Genomic DNA, 19,556 nt, shown 5'->3' on the forward strand with positions numbered 1-19,556 from the left:
CAATTTTGAAGGAATCAAAGTTGGTTATTTTTAATATCGTGGCATTCATAAACAATTTAGATGATCGAATGTTCCAACTAAATTCCTTGATTAAAACAATCAAATGTAGCGTTGTAATCTTCAAAAGCATGAAATATCCACCATACCACACAAACGCCACAGTAAACGTCACAGGCTTTACACTGCAGCTCCAGTTTTTCAACGTTACTCGCTATCCGGAACCCCTGGGATGAACTCTAAAATTGTTAATGGTAAGGATTAAAGCAAGGGGTTTAAGGTTATGGATAGCGCTAACCGTTTCTAAACCCAGAGCATTTAAACAAATATATATTTAGACAGGGAGTCGATGCTAAAACCAAAGTCTATTTTCTAGATTAGTCCCGTTTAGCACAATACACACATTAAACTACACATACACATTAGACTAGAGGGAGTGGGGTTATGGGTTGAGATTATGTACACGGTGGTGGCTGGTGGGATCATCATAACTATTATCCAATCAGAACCCCAAAAAATGCTACATACAGTATTCATGACATTCATGAATACCAATGAAATGAATGCCAAATGTCCACTTGACCTAGTATAATAATGTATTTACATATTATTTAATACTGTAATACAAGTACAATTAACAACTATCAAATACACTCATTACTAACCAGACTGACAGTCTTAGCAAAAGTGGATACAATACAATTTCTGGTTAAAAAAATGTGGTGGTATCAGCAGTTGGAAAGCAAGCAATTAACTGACAAGTAGCTACAGGAAGTCTCCTGATAATTCCTACTACAAATAGTAGGACTACGTTCAAGCAAAGATTGTGGAACATATGCAGTGTAAAATGTGTAAACAATGCTCACAAAATAATACACAAACAACTTTGAGTCACAGTCATATTTGCCTCAGCTTTAAATACAGCTGTTAGCATATTGTTTTCAAATGGCCTGTTAAAGTGGTTCAAAACTAAACATTTTATGAAGTACAAGTAAAAAAAGCAATATCTCTTATTTTGTCACAAATCAGTGCACACACTACAACTTTAGATTATCTGTGAGTGTTGAGTGACAATGACACGCCATAATTGTTTTCCAGTTTCTTGATGGATGGTCCTAGATCTAAATTCTATAGCCTCCTTAAACTCCATCAGCCTTCATTGTGAATCTCAGATATGTTGTCAATAGACTGCAGCAGTTGAGATACCAGACAAAGAGTTTCTGCTCCTGTAAGTAATTGCCTGTGGACAGAATCAAACCGAAAGCCTGGTCATAGAACTTGGAGCAAATACCACAATGTTTAATTATGGTTAGAAAACACTATGAACTGAACTTGCACGTTGCATTTTACCAAATACCCACACAATCAATATGAGGAACTGTGTATTCACATCTGTATGTAGATGACACTATGGAAGAGAAACCTTACTTGATGGAAGTCTCAGCATTGAGTGCTGCTTTGTTAAGGTACTCCGAGGCCACTTGCGTGTTATGTTTCATTGTATTTAAGGCAGCTGTCTCTCTAGCTCGAAGTCTCTCATTCTCATACCGGCACCCCTCTACTTGGCCCTGCAATATAAAGAGTATCACATCATGCAACAGTGTTTCCTCTAGGATTTTTTTCAGCAGTGGTGGCAAGGGTTGTGCTACTAGCATTAGCACAATGTCATGCTAGCTGTCTCCATAGATACACTTCCAGTCATTGAGCAAACAACTATCCATTTGAAAGCGTGTCTCGGGCAAAAAATAAAATAAATAATAATACACACACATATACATCCATACATACATCCATACACTGAGTGGACAAAGCATTAGGAACATTTTCCTAATATGGAGTTGCACCCCCTTTTGCCCTCAGAACAGCTTTAAATTGTGGGGAATGGACTCTACAAGGATGCTGGCCCACATTGACTTCAATGCTTCCCACAGTTGTATCAAGTTGGCTGAATGTCCTTTGGGTAGTGTACCATTCTTGAAACACAGGGCAAACTGTTAGTGTGAAAAACCCAGCAGCATTGCAGTTCTTGACACACTCAAACCGGTACGTGTAACGGATGTGAAACGGCTAGCTTAGTTAGCGGTGCACGCTAAATAGCGTTTCAATCAGTGACGTCACTTGCTCTGAGACCTTGAAGTAGTAGTTCCCCTTGCTCTGCGAGGGCCGCGGCTTTTGTGGAGAGATGGGTAACGATGCTTCGAGGGTGACTGTTGTTGATGTGTGCAGAGGGTCCCTGGTTCGCGCCCGGGTATGGGCGAGGGGATGGTCTAAAGTTATACTGTTACATACGCATGGTACCTACAACCATACCCCCATTGAAAAGGCACTTAAATCTTTTGTCTTGCCCATTCAACCTCTGCATGGCATACATACACAATCCATGTCTCAATTGTCTCAAGCTTAAAAATCCTTCTTCATCTGTCCCCTCCCCTTCATCTACACCAATTTACGTGATTTAACAAGTGACATCAATAAGGGATCATATCTATCCCCTGTTCAGTCTATGCCAAGGAAAGAGCAGGTGTTCCTAATGTTGCGTACACTCAGTATGTATGCATGTACACTATCGTTCAAAAGTTTAGGGTCACTTAGAAATGTCCTTGTTTTTGAAAGACAAGCTAATTTGTTGTACATTAAAATAACATCAAATTGATCAGAAATACAGTGTAGCCGTTGTTAATGTTGTAAATGACTATTGTAGCTGGAAACGGCAGATTTGTTTTATGTAATATCTACATAGGTGTACACAGGCCCATAATCAGCAACCATCACTCCTGTGTTCCAATGGAACGTTGTGTTAGCTCATCCAAATTGATAATTTTAAAAGGATAATTGATCATTAGAAAACCCTTTTGCAATTATGTTAGCACAACTGAAAACTGTTGTTCTGATTAAAGAATGGCCTTCTTTAGACTAGTTGAGTATCTGGAGCATCAGCATTTGTGGGTTCGATTACAGGGTCAAAATGTCCAGAAACAAAGAATTTCTTCTGAAACTCGTCAGTCTATTCTTGTTCTGAGAAATGAAGGCTATTCCATGTGAGAAATTGCCAAGAAACTAAAGATCTCGTACAACGCTGTGTACTACTCCCTTCACAGAACAGCGCAAACTGTCTCTAACCAGTATAGAAAGAGGAGTGGGAGCCCCGGTGCACACCTGAGCAAGAGGACAAGTATATTAGTGTCTAGTTTGAGAAACAGATGCCTCACAAGTCCTCAACTGGCAGCTTCTTTAAATAGTACCCGCAAAACACCAGTCTCAATGTCAACAGTGAAGAGGCGACTCCGAGATGCTGGCCTTCTACGCAGAGTTGCAAAGAAAATGCCATATCTCAGACTGGCCAACAAATAGAAAAGATTAAGATGGGCAAAAGAACACAGACACTGGACAGAGGAAGACTGGAAAAAAGTGTTATGGATAGACAAAGTTTGAGGTGTTCGGATCACAAAGAAGAACATTTGTGAAACGCAGGAAAAAAATGAAAAGATGCAGGAGGAGTGCTTGACGCCTTCTGTCAAGCATGGTGGAGGCAATGTGTAAAGTGGGAGATTTGTACAAGGTAAAAAGTATCTTGAAGAAGGAAGGCAATCCCTCCATTTTGCAACACCATGCAATACCCTGTGGACGGCGCTTAATTGGAGCCAATTTCCAACTACAACAGGACAATGACCCAAAGTACAGCTCCAAACTATGCAACAAATATTTAGGGAAGAAGCATTCAGCTGGTGTTCTGTCTATAATGGAGTGGCCAGCATAGTCACCTGATCTCAACCCTATTGAGCTGCACTTAGAAAGGACATTTCTAAGTGACCCCAAACTTTTGAACGGTAGTATATACAGTATATATAGATTTTTTTAAATACCATTTTTTTTGCTGCGTTGGCCACCTCTGCTAAATTAATATAGGGGAAACACTTTGCAAACATATGTCAATGGAGCTAATCATGCAGTAACACCAGTAAGAGTCAAACCTGTAATTGATGAAGCTCCTGTTTGAGTTTTGATACAATGTTTTCAGCCTTCACTGCTCGTTTCTGTCAAGAAGAAAAGGTCCAAGTAATGAATAAGACTTCATATCAACACACTTCTGTTTAGTAACGAATTATGAGATTTCCTTGTAATCTTAGTGAGCTTATTCATTGCATTGAGAAAGTATTCAGACCACTTTACTTTTTCCACGTTGTTATAGCCTTATTCTAAAATTGATTAAATTAATGTATTCCATTGATCTACACACACAATACCCCATAATGACAAAGTGAAACAGGATTTTAGAATTTTTAGCAAATGTATTAAATAAAAAACAAACCTTATTTACAGTTGTCAGAAGTCATTAACTCGTTTTTCAACCAATCCACAGATTTCTTGTTAACAAACTATAGTTTTTGCAAATCAGTTAGGACATCTACTTTGTGCATGACACAAGTAATTTTTCCAACAATTGTTTACAGACAGATTATTTCACTTATAATTCACTGTATCACAACTCCAGTGGGTCAGAAGTTTACATACACTAAGTTGACTGTGCCTTTAAACAGCTTGGGAAATTCCAGAAAATGATGGCATGGCTTTAGAAGCTTCTGAAATGCTAATTGACATCATTTGAGTCAATTGGAGGTGTACCTGTGGATGTATTTCAAGGCCTACCTTCAAACTCAGTGCCTCTTTGCTTGACACCATGGGAAAATCAAAAGAAATCAGCCAAGACCTCAGAAAAAATATTGTAGACGTCCACAAGTCTGGTTCATCCTTGGGAGCAATTTCCAAACGCCTGAAGGTACCACGTTCTTCTGTACAAACAATAGTACGCAAGTATAAACACCATGGGACCACGCAGCCGTCAAACCGCTCAGGAAGGAAACACATTCTGTCTCCTAGAGATGAACGTACTTTGGTGCGAAAATTGCAAATCAATCCCAGAACAACAGCAAAGGACCATGTGAAGATGTTGGAGGAAACAGGTACAAAAGTATCTATATTTACAGTAAAACGAGTCCTGTATCGACATAACCTGAAAGGCCGCTCAGCAAGGAAGAAGCCACTGCTCCAAAACCGCCATAAAAAAGCCAGACTACGGTTTGCAACTGCACATGGGGACAAAAATCGTACTTTTTGGAGAAATGTCCTCTGGTCTGATGAAACAAAAATAGAACTGTTTGACCATAATGACCATCGTTATGTTTAGAGGAAAAAGGGGGAGGCTTGCAAGCCGAAGAACACCATCCCAACCATGAAGCACGGGGGTGACAGCATCATGTTGTGGGGGTGCTTTGCTGCAGGAGGGACTGGTGCACTTCACAAAATAGATGGCATCATGAGGTCGGAAAAGTATGTGGATATATTGAAGCAACATCTCAAGACATCCGTCATGAAGTTAAAGCTTGGTCGCAAATGAGTCTTCCAAATGGACAATGACCCCAAGCATACTTCCAAAGTTGTGGCAAAATGGCTTAAGGACAACAAAGTCAAGGTATTGGAGTGGCCATCACAAAGCCCTGACCTCAGTCCTATAGAAAATGTGTGGGCAGAACTGAAAAAGCGTGTGCGAGCAAGGAGGCCTACAAACCTGACTCAGTTACACCAGTTCTGTCAGGAGGAATGGGCCAAAATGCACCCAACTTATTGGGGGAAGCGTGTGGAAAGCTACCTGAAATGTTTGACCCAAGTTAAACAATTTAAAGGCAATGCTACCGAATACTAATTGAGTGTATGTAAACTTCTGACCCACTGGGAATGTGATAAAAGAAAAAAGCTGCAATAAATCATTCTCTCTACTATTATTCTGACATTTCACATTCTTAAAATAAATGGTGATCCTAACGGACCTAAGACATGGAATTTTTACTAGGATTAAATGTCAGGAATTGTGAAAAACTGAGTAAACGTATTTGGCTAAGGTGTATGTAAACTTCCGTCTTCAACTGTACATAAGTATTCAGAACCTTTGCTATGAAACCCTTTGCTATCAAATTAAATTGATTGGACATGATTTGGAAAGGCACACACCGGTCTATAGAAGGTCCCACAGTTGACAGTGCATGTCAGAGCAAAAAACAAACCATGAGATTGAAGGAATTGACCGTAGAGCTCCGAGACAGGATTGTGTCTAGGCACAGCCAAACTAGGCAATCGGGGGAGAATGGCCTTGGTCAGGGAGGTGACCAAGAACCCAATGGTCACTCTGACAGAGCTCCAGATTTCCTCTGTGGAGATTGGAGAATGTTGCAGAAGGACAACCATCTCTGCAGCACTCCACCAATCAGGCATTTATGGTAGAGTGGCCAGACAGAAGCCACTCCTCAATAAGAAACACTTGGCAGCCAGCCCAGTTCCTGTGTGGAGATGGGAGAACCTTCTAGGACAACCATCTCTACCAATCAGACGGAAGCCACTCCTCAGTAAAAGGCACAAGACAGCCCGCTTGGAGTTTGCCAAAAGGCACCTAAAGACTCTCAGACTATGACAAACAAGATTATCTGGTCTGATGAAACCAAGATTAAACTCTTTGGCCTGAATGCCAAGCATCACGCCTGGAGGAAATCTGGCACCATCCCTACGGTGAAGCATGGTGATGGCAGCATCATGCTGTGGGGATGTTTTTCAGCAGCAGGGACTGGGAGACTAGTCAGGATCAAGTGAAAGATGAACTGAACAAAGTACAGAGGGATCTTTGATGAAAACCTGCTCCAGAGCGCTCAGGACCTCAGACTGGGGTGAAGGTTAACCTTGCCACAGGACAACAACCCTAAACACAAGGACAAGACAATGCAGGAGTGGCTTCAGGACAAGTCTCTGAATGTCTTGGAGTGGCCCAGCCAGAGCCCGTATTTGAACCCGATCGAACATCTCTGGAGAGACCTGATAATAGCAATGCATCGACGCTCCCCATCCAACCTGACAGAGCTTGAGAGGATCTGCAGAGAAGAATGGGAGAAACTCCCCAAATACAGGTGTGTCAAGCTTGTAGTGTCATACCCAAGAAGACTCGAGGCTGTAATCACTACCAACGGTACTTCAACAAAGTACTGAGTAAAGGGTCTGAATACTTATGTAAATGTGATAAGATTTTATTTTTAATTCATTTGGAAAAAAATGCTTTGTCAGTATAGGGTATTGTCTGTAGATTGAGGAGGAAAAAACAATTGAATCAATTTTAGAATAAGGCTGTAACATAACAAAACATCTAATCTCATAATTGACAGCATGCCAGGGCGGATTTCAGAGGTCTTGAAAAAGAAGGGTCAACACTGCAAATATTGACTCTTTGCATCAACTTCATCTAATTGTCAATAAAAGCCTGACACTTATGAAATGCTTGTAATTATACTTCAGTATTCCATAGAAACATCTGACAAAAATATCTAAAGACACTGAAGCAGCAAACTTTGTGGAAATTAATATTTGTGTCTATCTGAACTTTTGGTCACGACTGTACATATTATCTCAATTACCTCGACTAACCGGTGCCCCTGCACATTGACTCTGTACTACTACCCCTTGTATATAGTTTCGCTATTGTTATTTTATTGCTGCTCTTTAATTATTGGTTAAGGGCTTGTAAGTTAGCATTTCACTGTAACTACACCCGTTGTATTTGGCACATGTGACAAATGTTGATTTGATAAAATAACTGATTTTCTGCTTAATTAAAAAAACTAAACTTGCATTTGTGATTTTGTTTGAGTCAATTAGACCATGCCCATTTCAAGCTTATGTTCCAAAAAAAATGTAAAGTTATTTTAGAAAATGTTGGCAACTTAGCTGACTAACTAATTGATACCCCTATGACATCCAGTTTGAAGGGAAGTGCATCTGTAAACGAAGAGATACGAAAATAACCTTTTGTTGATCCCTATGGCCATTCTCTGTACTACTCTTCTTGGTCTTGTAGGAGAGCTCTGCGATGGATGTTTCATCATCTCCAACATAGTTCACTGGGGCACTCCTGTACTGGGGGGCCTTTGGTGAGAATTCTTCATCCACCTGCCATACAGATAAGGAAGTATCCTCTTCTTCCTCGGTGCACAGGGAAGATTGACCCGAGTATGTGCTGCTGTCTGCTGCTGCAGTGCCACACAGTCTAAATTCATGCGCCTCCTCAATGGCTGATGGCTGGTAACTTCCAGCCCACTCCTTTGTCTCATTGTCCAGAGACTGAGGAAACGGTGCTGGGTCTATGTAAAAGTGACCCTGGAAGTCTTGATCAAAGCTCTTAGGGCCCGGGATAGTATATTCCCCCTCTGCCAGGAATGTGCTCCCATATGCCTCCTATAACACAAAATGCAACAGTAAGAATGTAGGTCACCTTCACATAAAAATGACATCAAAAGTAATAATCTGAACAGTCTGACCATCTTTTCAGACTTTGAATATTATGCTGTGACATTTTTCCAATGAATGAACACCTCCAATGACTAAACACCAAATTACGTGCATATGCTTTGTAACAGTTCATCTCTGGGATTGAATGTAACACTGGTTCATTTAAAATGATCAGCACCTTTCGCGTTGGGTACTTCTTCTCATCTGAATCCCCTTGGTTTTTACTGCGGATTAACTCTTTGAAGGAAAAGTGATTCATATCATCACCATCTTCTCTGACTTCATCTATGAAATAAGACATATCGGTACATATTTGGATGATAGTAATTTTCAAACTGTCTAGTTGTCATTATTGGAGAAATACAAGAGTTGGACAATGTTGTGGATGTGTGGGGGCCAATGCCCCTACTCCAAGTGCCATGTGATTTGTAAATGACCTGTGAGTCCAGAATGTCTCACTAAATGACAGCACCGTGCCAGAGTACTTTTACCAGGGGGAAGCGTGCCCCCTACTGGCCACCCAACACCATGCCAGCAGCATGATTTCAAACAACCACCAAGGCCAAACAGCAGATATTTTAAACCTAACACTAATAACACACGCTGATCACTCTTCGATGGCGTTGAATAGATGTGCCCCTGCCTTAGATAGATGGGATGTGTGTTGTCTCATACAATGATGTGAATATTAAGTAGCCTATGTCATCTGGTCACTGATCAACTAGCTACTATAGCTAGCTTAGTATCTATACTGGATTTGCTATGGAATTAACAATTTACCATCTTCAATTATAAGAGTTTTTGCAGATGTTTTATGCTTGCCATGTTGACGGTTAACCAGTCAATCGGCGATGGAATGGTAGCTAGCTAGAACAGAAAGCTAGCGTTAGCTAGGTTGCGAAAAACAGAAGTGTGACACGGTCCATTTGATTATTAACTCCCGAAATAATGTAGCTACTTGCTAATAACTCGATGTAGACAAAATGACTTGTCCTAAGAATGGTAATTGATCAAAATGACATGGTCCACATCACATGTGTATATCCATGCAGCAAACGTTAGCTAGCTGCTGAAAATCACGTGGAAAATCCTAAACTTCTCACTTGCTTAAATTCAGGTGACGTAAAATGAAAAACAAACAAAACTTTTCCCATGAGTCTCGAGAAATCCAATTTCCCCGGCAAATCTACACGTGCCGCGATTAATTCGAAATCCCGGTAAGTGTATTTAAATGGTAATTCTTATCAATATCACGTTTAAAATATATTTCAGTTGCACACACTATAGCTAGCGGGCCGTCACATTTCTTCGGCTACCAAACAACCACTTCATTTCGTTGACGTGCTAGCTGCGGAAATTGGCACACCTGTGAAACTAATTTAGTTTTGCGCTAGCTATCCATGTTTGGTGAGGATAGCGAGGGCCGGTTACCAGATAATACTACGTACTGTTAGCAAGAAGTTATAAATAAGAAACGTATTTGTATAGAGATGGAGCATGGTGAATGAATTCCACTTAATTTATGGAGTTGCCAAGATCATTGATTTTCCAGATACCGCACATTGTGAATTCATAATCATTCGTTCATATCATTGTCATGCATTCATATTCATACTGCACGGCGCCCTATGTAGGCCTTGTATTCTCACATGCAAGTTATAAGGACTTTGCTAAGTTTACGGATGTGGGGCACATTGTTTGGAAATTTGAAAGATGTGTCGATCACCTGAGTGGTGTGTTTATTATTTACTTTAATAGACCACGACAGAGGAGAAATATTGACCATGTCCCAAGAGAAGCCAGACGCTTGCAGCCAGACCCAGTCGCAGCCTCAGACCCAGTCCCAGAGTGGCTCCAGCTCCTCCTCTGCTCCAGGCTCTGCCAGCCAGTCATCCTCTGGGTCTGGCACAGTCAGTTCTGTGGACACCATCCCCGTTAGGGACCTGGGTTCCATACCAGAGGAGCATGAGCCACAGCCCTGGGGCCTCCTGCTGCCTATGCAGAGAGGCTTCAGAGCCCACAGTGAGTTCAACAACCACATGACGTGCACCTGTTACCTGGGTGGTTAGGATGTCTTTAGGCAGGGCAGTTTAGTTGTTTTAAATGTTTTGCTGCAGTTTGTACTGAACACGTTTTCCACAATAGTGCGGGAACATTCTTTTGAGGTCTGTTTGAGCCCATGTGGTAGAGTGTGACCAGGGCCCGGTTTCTCAAAAGCATCTTAAGGCTAAGTTCACTGTTAACTGTAATAGCATCATTAAATCTCTGAGCTGTTGACCAAAACATCATTATTAACGTTGCACTTGAAAGCGCTTGTAATCTAATGCCTGCCTCAGCTGTTCTACAAGTGGTCTAAGTGTGTCAATGCTTTTTTTTTGCCCTCACGCATCACTTTATACACAAGATCTCTGCTAAAGATAGAATAAAAATATAAACAGTAGGCTATAGGCCCATTTCAATCATATTAAAATGCATTTCATGTTCAATTGAGTTCTATTTTGCTACTTGTAGGCTACCGTCTGTAATTTCTCAATATATTTCATGATGTGTAGCCTAACGTGTACAATGATGTCCCAAATCTGGGATTTTGTGCATTTTTATTCGGTAAGCATTAGAGTAAGCCACTTCAGTATTAGCAGCAGTAGGTGTTTCTAGGAGATATTACCACCTACTGAGAAAACAATGCACTAAGTAACCGTTTTCTCTGTGTGGCGTTTTGGGAAACTCGTGTTACATTTTCGGCCATTGTAGGAAAGATGTATTGTTAAAACACCTGTAAGGCTAAGTTCTATTGGGAAATCGGCCGTGATCAATAAGTGTGTGACCATTTCAAATCCTAAAACTACTGCAGCAGCACACTACAACATCGTCCTCTGAGCCGCCATAATCCGTAATCACAATGTTCTTCAAGTGGTCTTCCAGATCAGTAGCATTTCCGTTCATTTACACATTGCGCAATAATGTGTCCTGCTGAAAGTGAGATTAGTTTTGTATTTTTCCACTAGCATCTGTGTATTCTCTTCTCTTAGCCTCTATTGAAATGATAGTGTTAGTTTGACTTTTTTCTCCAGACTGTGTTGAGGACGACGCTTGGTTTGGCCGGCACACTAAATGCAACTATTCCTTTGATGTCCCCATACTGAGGAATTCGTCCAGATTTGCTGCATACAGCAATAAACACTTTAGGATATTCCGAGTAGGTCGATTCAACATTTCACCACTATCTATGTATTTTATTTAAGGAAGACCATTGTTTTGTTAATCAGTGTGCTCCATAATGACGGTCAGATCTTTACCTTGCAGGAGAAGAACATTGTCTATGTCTTTGACAACAGTAACAATGGCACGTTTGTTGACGGTAAAATGATTGGAAAAGGAAAAATGTTGCCACTAGCGAACAATGCAGTGTTGTCCCTTGCTGAAGAACGCCACAAAGGTACCTTTTTTTCAGAAGTTTATTTCAATACATTTCTGTTTAGGTCACTGATACTTAAATAGCAGCAAGGAGGCCCTATCCATCATGACACTATATCCATGTATCTCTAAACGTTAAGTATGCTGCATCATTCCCTTAATGGTGATGTCAGCCTTAGTCTTTGCATTAATAATCAATTCAACTGATTTTCTCCCTTCAATAGTGTTTGTGTTCATTGATCTCATGGTGGATGAGCAGTCCAACCTACCCAAAGAGTTAAGCGAGAAATACATGATCACCAAAAAGATTGGAGTGTAAGTGAGAATTTTATTAATTTTAACTTATGTATTTTACTAAATCTTGTTACTTATGGTTTTGTTTTGAATTACAGAATAACATTCTAATATGATTTGTTATACCAGTGGTGTGTGTGGGGAAGTGAAGCTGGCTTTTGAGAGGGCCACTTGCAAAAAGGTGGCCTTGAAGACTATCAACAAGAAAGATTTCCCGGCATCTGTTGGCGTAAGTCTTATCACCATTTTCCTCCTCTTCTAGTTTATGAATACTAACTACTGCAATATAACACTCATCTTTGTTCAATTATAGACTGCCACGCGAAGTGCAGAACGAGAGATCCAGATTCTTCAAAAGATTGACCATGTAAGTGTTATATCTAGAACTTATTATGATGTAATAACTGCCAAGGAGCCTAGTAAAGAAATGGCTCTTCATGTCCAATGTTTTCTTTCCCTGGGGTAATCAAATGCCATAGAAGTAGTCATTTTCAATGCATGTTTTCTACTGGACAAAGCCACAGACATCACACTTTTCTACCACTTTGTATCAAAATGTCCTCAAGTATTTGCCTGCTAATTTTCTGTGTAACCTTTGCCTCCTGTCTTTTCCAGCCTTGTCTGATCAAAACAAAAGACTTCTTCCAAACAGATGACTCATACTACATTGTTTTAGAGCTGTGAGTTTAGTTTTTCATTCAAGCAGCCGCTTTTTTTTTTTTTTTATCAATGAGAAACCATTATAATTTTCGTTGCGTGTAATAATTTCTGTAGCCCCCCGAAGAAGTATAATTGTCACAAGCAGTGTTTCCCTTCCCCTTGGTTTTCTGTTTCAACTGATAGCATGTGTGTGTTTCAGCATGGAGGGTGGGGAACTCTACGACCGGGTCAAAAGCAAGCAACAGATCAAGGAGCCAATTGCCAAGCTATATTTTTACCAGATGTTGAAAGCAGTAGAGGTGGGTGGATTGATGTATTTCTCTTTTTTTTTCCATCAGAATTTTGAGAATAGTGATATTTATGGTTTGCCTGACGACTCGCACTGAATGCTTCCGCTGCTTTATCAATTTCTACATACTTCAGTCTGAAACTGCCATCGTTGACTATGGGTGTTGTACAAAATAAAGTCATAAGCAATTGGATCGTCTCTAACCAGAGTATCAAAGCCAATGACGCATACTAAACGGCACTACCCACTTGTTCTGGCTCAGGATTTCTAGGACCAGTCAGACGGTCTGAATGTGTTTGTGTTCTAGAAGGGTCGGGGAGGGATTCAAATCCAGACTCATTGAGGAGAAGAAACAAACGCTTGTGGGTGTGGCAATTGGCCAGAACAATGAGTCTGGGTAGCCAGGCAAATTCATGGTAGGATTTATTAAATATATTCTGGTGTGATGTTGGAATGTCAAAATACGCCATACCTTTACACATCTTGTTTCATACTGGAGATACTGTCGCTTGAGTAGATATTCAACTGCTTCCTTATGCTGGTTTATCTCGCATTCCTTCCACTAGTACCTTCACAACAATGGCATCATCCACAGAGACCTCAAACCTGAAAATGTGCTGCTTTCGTCTCACGACGATGTTTGCATCATCAAGGTAAGGTTTCTCAAATCCCAATGTGGGTCTTTCTTCCACAGTGAATGATCATGGTAGATCAAGACTGTGAGGGTAGATAAAGTTATCCACTTATTCATTGTCCTCCTGAAGTGGACCTCTAGACACACTAGATCTGGAGAAGGGGGAAAAAAACTAAAAGCTTGGTTGAATAGCCTCACTGAAGTGAAGAGTTACAGGCCTCTCTCTCTGTGACAGATCACAGACTTTAATCAGTCCAAGATACTGGAGGAGTCTGCCCTGATGAGGACCCTTTGTGGAACACCCACATACCTGGCACCAGAGGTGTTTACAGACGCAGTCACTGTGGGCTACAGCAGGGCTGTAGACGCCTGGAGTTTAGGGGTCGTCCTGTTTGTGTGGTAGGGATCCATGTTCCTGATGCCAGGATCACAGACATAAGTGCTGCTTGCTCTGACTAGTAGATATACAGGACTGCCAGCTTTAATTTGAGGGTATTTTCATCCATATTGGGTGAGCCGTTTAGAAATTACAACACTTTATGTACACAGTCCTCCCATTTTAGGGGACCAAAGTATTGGGACAAACTCACCTATGTATATTAAAATAGTCAAAGGTTAATTATTTGGTCCAATACTCCTAGCACACAATGATTACATCTAGCTTGTGACTCTACAAAGTTGTTGGATGCATTTGCTGTTTGTTTAGGTTGTGTTTCAGATTATTTTGTGCCCAATATGAATTAATAGTAAGTAATGTAGTGTGTCATTTGAGTCACTTTTATTGTAAATAAGAAAATGTTTCTAAACATTACTACATTAATGTGGATGCTACCATGATTATGGAATTCAGGTATATCCCTAATCATGGTAGTAGTGTTTAGAAACATTCTATTTACAATAGTGACTCCAAAATGACACACTACATTATTTACCATTCATTTCTATTAGGCACAAAATAATCTGAATCGCAAACAGCAACTGCATCCAACAGGTTTGTAGTGTCACAAGCTTGATGTAATGCTTGATGTAACCATTGCGTGCTAGGAATATTGGACCAAAAAAGTGCCATTGTCCCAATAGTTTTGTTGCAACTTTAAATGTTTCCAGGCTTATCAGTGTATTAAGGGCATTGTAATGCAACTATTTCAATCAATTTGCAAATAACTTGGGCCAAGATTACTTTTCAACAGCACATACAGTTTTCCTGTTCACAGATTCACTTAAGTGTTAATACTTTTATATGTGACGTTTACTTCTCTCCCCCTCAGTTTGGCAGGCTATCCCCCATTCTACCCGAATGCACGAATTGGTTTGTCAGTCAGTGATCAGATCACCCAGGGAATATATACATTTATTCCATCAAAATGGGACGGCATCTCCGATGATGGTAAGGGACTAATGTAAATCCTCAATGACCTAAAAATGTACTGCATGCATGTTTGGCTCTGTCATACGTGGGCTAGAGAACATACATTTGAAATGGATTCCACCTGTCTTGGGTTTGTAAACAACTTTTGCTACTTTACTACAGTCGTATTGATAATTCAATGTTGTCCGATTACTACTTTTACTTATCCAATAATGTCTAGCCAAAGATGTTGTGAAGAAACTGCTTCGAGTGGACCCCAATGCCCGCCTCACCATTGAGGAGGCATTACAGCATCCCTGGCTGATGGTAAGGTTTATTGCTGTCTCATTGCCTGGCCCCAGTGCCATCAATGCGGGTATGTTTACTGCATAATGGGTATTTTGGGCTAGGCAGTGTTGTAAGTGGCAATGGCGAGTAATCTCTGATCCCATCAATCTCCATCTCAGGATGAGGCAATGAAGGAGACCGCTGAAGGCATCATGTACCCCAAGGACCCCGGAGATGCCGACGCCACAGCAGACCCCGGAGATGCCGACGCCACAGCAGACCCCGGAGATGCCGACGCCACAGCAGACCCCGGAGATGCCGACGCCACAGCAGACCCCGGAGATGCCGACGCCACAGCAGACCCCGGAGATGCCGACGCCACAGCAGACCCCGGAGATGCCGACGCCACAGCAGACCCCGGAGATGCCACAGTAGTGAGAAACAATGTCATTCTACTACATTATTTTCCCACCCCTCTCCTGGGGGACCACTAGACAGTCCACATTTTTGTTCTAGCCTGCTTTAACTAAGCAAGTTCTTGGTGTTTAGTTGAATTAGGTACTTAAGTGCAGGGCAAGAAAAAAAGAAAAAAGTTAACTATCTAATGGTCCCTACAGGAGAGGGTTTGCCATATGTCAGTATTGTCCAGAGTATGGTGTTGCTCACAAAATTGAAGTATGTCTCTTATTACTTTAGGCCTCAATTGGAAAGAGGTCAAGAGATGATAAGGAGGAGCAGCAGCCAACAAAGAGGTGACCAGGCCCATCCACAGAAGCAACATGAGCCACATTCCACCCTCGTCGCCCCATTGGAGACTCCCCTGATATTTTTCTTCTGGCAATTAGGCCTACTTGAAATCAGTATATTGCATTTCAACACCGATCACTGTAACCATTCCCACATGTCCCTGTTCAGGATAGTGCAATCAACTGGAATTTACTTGATTACTGCATGTTGAGTTTCAACTCATGGGCACATGCGGAGCTAGCTCCACATTGTTACGATGGTGATATGTGAATACTTCCATACAGCAGTTATACATTAGCTAGTGTAAAGCATAGCAGGTACATTTTCAACTAACCAGTTCTTGGCGATACTTTTGTCATTCTCAATTCTGGAGAAAAGTATTTTCTCGATGTCCAGTTGCAGGTGGTTCTCCAAAAATATATTAAATCCACGTTTGCACCGAGTGAGGAGTTCCCTCGCCATTTGATCTGCATCTTGTGTTTCCCCAAGAGCTTTGCAGGAACTAGATGTTTCGATGTGACACGGCCACATGTAGGCGACGGAGCGTCACACAGTGGGACCAAAACAAATATCTGCAGACATACAAGAGGCATTTGCATTTCTCACTCGATACAAAACGTGGATTTAATATCTGTTTGAATATTAATTTTTTTAGGGGAGAACCACCTGCAACTGGACATTTTATAAGATGTACTTTTCTCCTATATCAAGAACAAAGAAAGTATCACCAAGAACAGGTTAGTTGAAAATTGGCCTGCTATGCCTTATACTAGCTAATGTGTAATGTATGGAAGCATTCATAGATCAGCGCAACAATGTGGAGCTATGTCTACTGGAAATTGCCTCCTGTTTTGTAAATTGTTTTTGTACAAAAATGTTATTTTCCACTGGGTTTTTATTGTTGTGCATCCCATAATTCTTGATTTGTATATCATAAAAAAAATCTTACTTTATTGAACATTTTCACCCCAAGTCAAGGTTCTTGTTCATTAACCTGAACCATCTAGCTACTAATTTTGCATCATATCATACAGTGGCTCATGTAAGGCACTCTGATCACCCACCCATAGAGCCTTTAAACAGAACATCAATCTCTAGGTCAACAAGGACAGCACAAGCATAATCTGTGAGTAGTGTTGCTGTTAATCATTGTGCAAGCTTTTATATCAAACTATATTCAGATGATCTCTGTTTGGCATTGGACCTGTCCCAGAGACGGTACAGCACTGTGTGTGCCTTGTCAAGTGTCCCCCACTGGACCCGACTCTTCCAGCTCAACAGTTTGGGCCGATCCTTTAGAATGTCTAACGCCACCTAGAGGCTGAGAGCAAGCAGTCAATTTATTTAGGCTGACTCACGTGATTCTGTAAATGGGTAGCAATCAGACAATCCATAAATCTAAATATACTGTAGTATGTGGTTAAACAGACAATGTTCCTTGACTGTGTTGTAGGACCATATTTTCAGCAGAAATGTATGCTTCACCCAGTGATTGAACTCGGCTGGAGAAGTTGGTCCACTGCTCCTCACCTGCATGTTTTCACACACCTGCATGAGTTCACACACGGCCAGCAAGTTAGCCAGGCTGATGTCATCTCCACAGAGGAAGGGCTGCCTCTTGAGGAACATGTTCTCCAGCTTCTCCAGGGTGTCACCCAGGTCTGCTAAAGCCCTCTCCACCTTCAGTGGGTCTGTGGGCTACCCTGTCATACGGGGCAGTAAAACCTACACCACAAAGCAGCATTGTGTAATATCTAGGCTGCAAAGAGATAGTGGCAGTGGGACTAGGCTACATTTTACCTGCTATAAAGCATAGTGTGTTCCATGAGCGAGCCTTACCTCCATGATAAAGACCTTGGTTGCATGTGGTGGTGTGTTGGTATGGTGCCATCGAACCAGGGTCTAGTGACGCCTCTAGCGTTAAGATGCAGTGCCTTCGTCTGCTGCCCCACATGTTTTGGTTACTGTAGAAACAACTGAAGCCTATCATTTTTTTTTGTATTGTCGATTGTGAAATAATAGCATAGATTGACTGTTGACATTTTGAAGAGCTAGGTAGGTAGCTTGCAAGTACACACACTGAGGATAACTCAACAGAGATCACCCATGAATGCCGAAGTAGGACTAAGTTCAAGGTACAGTAAGTAAGCTTACGTTCAATGCAGGACAGAGCTCTGCCTTTAAAACAATGTATCGCTCATTCTGTTAATGTATCAAACATCAATATGCATTTCCATTTAACATGAATAATCTGTGTAGGAACCTTAAGGATAAGATTGCTTGCATGTTAGCTAGATGTTGTTGGTAACGTTAGCTGTAGCCCAAAGGCCGGCAGATGGTAATATATGCTGGCCTTTGGGCTACGGCACTAGCTAGTAGCCCAGCCAGCTGTAAACTCACCTTTTCGTATCGCAACAGTTTTCACCGTGTGCGAAATTGTAATGCTCTACATGGTTGTGACAATAAATCCAAATACACTTCTAATGCCTTTCTACCAGCCATTATAAACGTATTTGTATTCTTAACTAGATACTAGGTACTGTAAACTACTTAGCCACCACCAAGCATATACTCCGTGCGTGCAAGGCGTAATCAATGGATGGACTAGCAGCAGACAGTGTTGCCAACTCCTCAGTAAGGAAAGTAGCTATTGGCTGTCCTTTTCTAATTTTAAAATGTATTTTAAACAGAAAGTACATGAGGGAACACAAGTGTGTATATATAGATTATATACAATGGACAATCAAGCTAGGGGGTACAATATCACATTCCAATTACACAAGGACCTTAAGGGACATATATACACTTTTAATTAATTATTTAATTGTCTTAAAACCTACACCACAAAGCAGCATTTTTTGTAGGGTAAGAAAATGTGTTTTTTGTTTGTAAATGTACATTTGTGTATATGAAATTTGGCCAAAAGAATAATACAATTAATTACATAAAAATGTTTCAGTTTATTTCTATCGCATGTAAAGAATCCAAGCAGTAAAGAATCCAAGCAGTACATCTCTCCACAATAGTGTAACATCTATATAAATGTGTTCAATTATAAATCTACTGATGTCTTGCCACAGTTTTCTTACATGAATACAATGCCAAAAAAAGACGCAACACTGTTTCTGGGTGGTCATTACAAAAGGAGCAATTTGAGTTGATGTTTTCCTTAAACTTCTTCATATAGTGGTTGGCAGGATAATATTTATGAATCATTTTAAAGGAAACTTCCTTAATTTTGTTAAAAAGTAGGTATGTGTGTGGCAACATCCAAACTTTTTTCCAACAGATATCAATAAATCCATTCCAATAAGGCATGACATAAGGTACAACATCCTGCTGAAACAAGGTTCGTATCGCTCTGTTGTTGAATGGACCAAAAGAGAAACAAATCTGTCCTACTGATGAGTCAACAGGGTCAATAGAAGTTATGCTCAGAGGGTCAGAATAACAGAGCAACACCTGAGGGAATGGCATCTAAAACAATTGCAAAATCTTTAGGTGTTACAGGGACCTTGTAAAGTGATAAGAAATCCTTATAACTGAGTAAAAAAAAAACTGTA

The 19,556-nt window shown here is 40.8% G+C and overlaps 2 protein-coding genes across 4 annotated transcripts; one reads left to right on the forward strand and one right to left on the reverse strand.

The window, feature by feature from the left end:
- Positions 1-109: 109 nt before the first annotated feature.
- On the reverse strand, positions 110-18,635 carry LOC110525342 (endosome-associated-trafficking regulator 1). Of its 2 annotated transcripts, none has more exons than XM_036979481.1 (6): positions 18,394-18,635; positions 17,833-17,957; positions 7,837-8,265; positions 3,969-4,031; positions 1,426-1,565; positions 110-1,237 (listed from the first exon to the last, which is right to left on the reverse strand). In XM_036979481.1, exons 2-6 carry the CDS (start codon positions 17,836-17,838, stop codon positions 1,147-1,149), a joined length of 729 nt encoding a protein of 242 aa, XP_036835376.1. In that variant the 5' UTR covers positions 17,839-17,957; positions 18,394-18,635; the 3' UTR covers positions 110-1,146. The 2 variants fall into 2 exon arrangements, with proteins under 2 accessions (XP_036835376.1, XP_021461051.2); XM_021605376.2 differs by lacking the exons at positions 17,833-17,957; positions 18,394-18,635 and adding exons at positions 8,498-8,604; positions 9,100-9,387.
- Positions 9,402-16,951, forward strand: LOC110525341 (serine/threonine-protein kinase Chk2). Of its 2 annotated transcripts, none has more exons than XM_021605374.2 (15): positions 9,402-9,536; positions 10,078-10,341; positions 11,391-11,515; positions 11,623-11,755; positions 11,958-12,048; positions 12,157-12,256; positions 12,341-12,394; positions 12,643-12,707; positions 12,887-12,986; positions 13,543-13,629; positions 13,846-14,009; positions 14,879-14,997; positions 15,200-15,285; positions 15,426-15,680; positions 15,943-16,951. In XM_021605374.2, exons 2-15 carry the CDS (start codon positions 10,104-10,106, stop codon positions 16,000-16,002), a joined length of 1,677 nt encoding a protein of 558 aa, XP_021461049.2. In that variant the 5' UTR covers positions 9,402-9,536; positions 10,078-10,103; the 3' UTR covers positions 16,003-16,951. The 2 variants fall into 2 exon arrangements, with proteins under 2 accessions (XP_021461049.2, XP_021461050.2); XM_021605375.2 differs by having other exon boundaries at positions 15,426-15,677.
- Positions 18,636-19,556: the final 921 nt, after the last annotated feature.

Source organism: Oncorhynchus mykiss, chromosome 6, assembly GCF_013265735.2.
Source record: "Oncorhynchus mykiss isolate Arlee chromosome 6, USDA_OmykA_1.1, whole genome shotgun sequence".
Taxonomy (NCBI): domain Eukaryota; kingdom Metazoa; phylum Chordata; class Actinopteri; order Salmoniformes; family Salmonidae; genus Oncorhynchus; species Oncorhynchus mykiss.